Genomic DNA, 4,070 nt, shown 5'->3' with positions numbered 1-4,070 from the left:
ATTGAATAAGATAAGTGAAAGGCACGGTGTTTTCTCTAAAGTAAAACAAATGGAATCGCTTTTAAGCTTTTGATGAAGAAAGTATTAATATTGACACCTCAAAGCTGAAGTAAATAAAAGAATAAAGTCTGAAAGCATCTTTATTAGCAGGCAAGAATCGAGCATGTTCTCACCCTTCTCTAAAGCTTCAACATTCTTATTTTAGTCCTCTGTTGGAATTTAAAGCCTTCGATCTTCTTCTGTCGCGACGTAATCGGATTTTGAGTTACACGAGTTGTCCTCATGTCCGCCTTTAACTAAGCCGCGGATTTAAGAACATGACAAATGGTATCAGAGCCGATCTTAAGTTACTCTAGACAATGTGTACCGTAACTGATGCTTAAAATCTTATTTATTCGGACTTGTATCGATTGTGAAAATAATACGTGTTACAACATGAGAAGGATGTGAAATTTCCAATCAAGGATTGAATATGAGCTTCAATAAACAAATCCAAGAATCTTAAAAAAGCCAAAATGCCACAGGTTTTCAAGTCCAAAAGACAACCTTTGTTATCATGCATGGGCCATTAAAACTACTTTTGATAAATTGCAGAATATTTGAAGCTTTTTGTTGCCAATATTCTAGTTTTCCTGAGGTTTTAATAAGCTAGTAAGTGCGCAACCTGAAGAAATGCGTTTAAACAAAGCAAATGCTTATACCCTTTTAATTATTTCAGACTACCTGGTCCCTCGATCGAACCTTAAGTTCAATGAAGCTTCGTAAAAATCAAGAACATGATTAGCTGGTGACAGAGGCAGGGAGAAAGAAGATGAAGCACATTTCAGAGTTTAAATTTACAAAAAAGGTAATGAAATCTTCATTTAAAAAAATTGGATTTCTTTGCGTAGAGATTTATGTGGTCTAACTAAAGCTGATGCGTGTTTTTCATCCATCATTCCAGTAACCCGAGGTCGAAAAACCAAGCTCAAGCAAGACAAATTTGGCAGTCCCAGACTGTTTGATTTACATGATGAACACTCGTGCACCTTCAAACCCTCCTCAAGATGACTACAAGATTAAAGAAACAAAACCACAGCTAGGGGAGCGGTGGCCTCATGGAGGAGTTCGAGGTGGTGGAGGGTGGATTAGTAGTGACAGAGTCACGAGTACGTATGATCTTGTCGAGCAAATGTATTATCTATATGTTCGTGTGGTGAAAGCCCGAGACCTCCCTCCTAACCCTGTCACAGGAAACTGTGATCCTTATGTGGAAGTGAAGCTAGGGAACTACAAGGGTAAAACTCAGAGATTTGAGAAGAAAACGAACCCGGAGTGGAATCAAGTGTTTGCATTCTCGAAAGAAAAGATTCAGTCTTCTGTTCTAGAAGTGTTTGTTAGAGACAGAGAGATGGTAACCAGAGATGATTATCTTGGAAAAGTTGTGTTTGATATGAATGAAGTTCCCACAAGAGTTCCACCAGATAGCCCTCTGGCCCCTCAATGGTATCGTCTCGAAGATCGTCGGGGTGAAAATAAATTGAAAGGGGAAGTTATGGTGGCAGTTTGGATGGGGACACAAGCTGATGAAGCTTTTCCTGAATGTTGGCATTCAGATGCTGCTTTAGTGCAAGGAGAAGGCGTTTTCAGTGTAAGATCAAAGGTGTATGTTTCGCCTAAACTGTGGTACTTGCGTGTTAATGTGATTGAGGCACAGGACGTGGAATCAGAAGACAAAAGCCAGCTCCCACAGGTGTTTGTGAAATCTCAAGTTGGGAACCAGATACTCAAGACTAAGCTCTGCCCAACTAGAACCACTAATCCGTTTTGGAATGAAGATCTGATCTTTGTTGCTGCAGAGCCTTTCGAAGAGCAACTATTCCTCACTATCGAAAATAAGCTGACCGCATCTAAAGATGAGCTTGTTGGGAAGGTAAGCTTGCCATTAACAATCTTTGAGAGGCGTTTGGATCACCGGCATGTGCATTCTCGTTGGTTCGATCTTGAGAAGTTTGGGTTCGGTGTTTTGGAGGGAGATAGAAGAAAGGAGCTAAAATTTTCAACGAGAATTCATCTGAGAGCCTGTCTTGAAGGTGGATACCACGTACTAGATGAGTCCACCATGTACATCAGTGATCAAAGGCCAACTGCTAGGCAACTGTGGAAGCAGCCAATTGGGATTCTTGAAGTGGGGCTCTTGAGTGCACAAGGGCTTCTTCCAATGAAAACCCGAGATGGAAGAGGTAGCACGGATGCTTACTGCGTAGCTAAATATGGGCAGAAATGGGTAAGAACTCGAACCATAGTAGATAGCATGAGCCCCAAATGGAATGAGCAATACACGTGGGAGGTGTATGACCCCAGCACGGTGACCACAATTGGAGTTTTCGACAACTGCCACTTGGGAGGGAACGAGAAACCAGCAGCCGGCAGTGGGTCAGGAAGAGATTCAAGAATCGGTAAAGTAAGAATCCGGCTCTCGACTTTAGAAACTGATAGGATCTACACCCACTCTTACCCACTCCTTGTTCTTCAACCATCTGGTTTAAAGAAAACAGGCGAACTCCAGATAGCGTTTCGATTCACTTGCCTCTCATTAGCACACATGCTGTACCTTTACAGCCGGCCATTACTTCCCAAAATGCACTACGTGCATCCATTCACAGTCAGCCAATTAGACAGCTTAAGGTATCAGGCGATGAACATTGTGGCGTCAAGACTTGGAAGAGCTGAGCCACCACTGAGAAAAGAAGTGGTTGAATACATGTTAGACGTGGATTCTCATATGTGGAGCATGCGCAGAAGCAAGGCCAATTTCTTTCGAATCGTCTCCCTCTTTTCGGGCCTTATCTCCATGAGCAAATGGCTTGCCGAGGTCTGCCAATGGAAGAACCCAATCACCACCATTTTAGTGCACATCCTCTTCTGCATACTGATCTGCTACCCAGAACTAATCCTCCCAACAACATTCCTCTACATGTTTCTGATCGGACTTTGGAACTTGAGACACAAACCAAGAAACCCACCACACATGGACACAAAAATTTCTTGGGCAGAAGCGGTGCACCCAGATGAACTAGACGAAGAATTCGACACGTTCCCCACGTCTAAAGCTCAAGATATCGTCCGGATGAGGTATGACAGGCTCAGAAGCGTGGCGGGGAGGATACAGACGGTTGTGGGAGACATGGCGACACAGGGAGAAAGGTTTCATGCGCTGCTGGGCTGGAGGGACCCGAGAGCGACGAGTATATTCGTGGTTTTCTGTCTCTGTGCTGCTGTTGCTCTGTATATAACTCCATTCAAGATTGTGATTCTGGTAGCGGGCTTGTTTGTGCTGAGGCACCCCAGATTTCGAAGCAAGATGCCATCGGTCCCCAGCAATTTCTTCAGGCGATTGCCAGCTAGAGCTGATAGCATGTTATAGAGAAGTTTCAAACATTGCCTTATTTGTTATCTTCTATTTGCAGTGTTCTGCATTAACTCCCCTTTTCCCATGATTTCTAGTTTTTCACATTTTGGTTGGCATGTTACGTATGTATTGTGAGTTTTATATCAAGGTTGAGCTTAAATTAAAATGCTCCATTAAAGTTTAGGTTAATAAATTTTATTTATATATGATAGATTGTGACATTTAATGTATAGTGACAAAAATATAATTTTAATTTTTATCACGTGTTAAAACTTAAATATCAGAAAATTATAATAAACATTATCTATATAAAGATTCTAGTTTCCAGATCGCACTTTATCATGTCCCCTAGCCCACATTATCACATTTAGATCTATGGGGAAACTTATAAAGAGCTCTCAAAGAAAGAATGCGTAGATCTAGAAGGTCAGGAAATCGTTCTAAAGATTTAATGATTAAGGATTTAGGTATGTTTAGGTTACATTTTATTGCTTTAATTTTCGATGATTTAGCACGATAAATTCTGGGTTTTATTTATGGATTTTCTCCAACAAGTGGTATCAAGGACCCTCATGTTGATTTATTGAGATTTTCTTTAAAGCTTATACATGTTATCGCTTACAAATTAATATTTTGTTAAAAGATATGATATTAATGGAGTGATCGGCATAATGTTCGA

The 4,070-nt window shown here is 41.0% G+C and overlaps 1 protein-coding gene across 1 annotated transcript; it reads left to right on the top strand.

Moving 5' to 3' along the window:
* The first annotated feature begins 634 nt into the window (after positions 1-634).
* LOC140827130 (FT-interacting protein 1-like) lies at positions 635-3,557 on the top strand. The gene is made up of 2 exons (XM_073189738.1): positions 635-847; positions 944-3,557. The coding sequence occupies exon 2, from the start codon at positions 1,010-1,012 to the stop codon at positions 3,404-3,406; it is 2,397 nt and encodes a 798-aa protein (XP_073045839.1). The 5' UTR covers positions 635-847; positions 944-1,009; the 3' UTR covers positions 3,407-3,557.
* The last annotated feature ends 513 nt before the right edge of the window (positions 3,558-4,070 follow it).

This window comes from Primulina eburnea, chromosome 3 (genome assembly GCF_022965805.1).
Source record: "Primulina eburnea isolate SZY01 chromosome 3, ASM2296580v1, whole genome shotgun sequence".
Classification (NCBI taxonomy): Eukaryota; Viridiplantae; Streptophyta; class Magnoliopsida; order Lamiales; family Gesneriaceae; genus Primulina; species Primulina eburnea.
The sequence above is the reverse complement of the archived record's forward strand: the minus strand, read 5'-3'. Positions and strand labels throughout refer to the sequence as shown.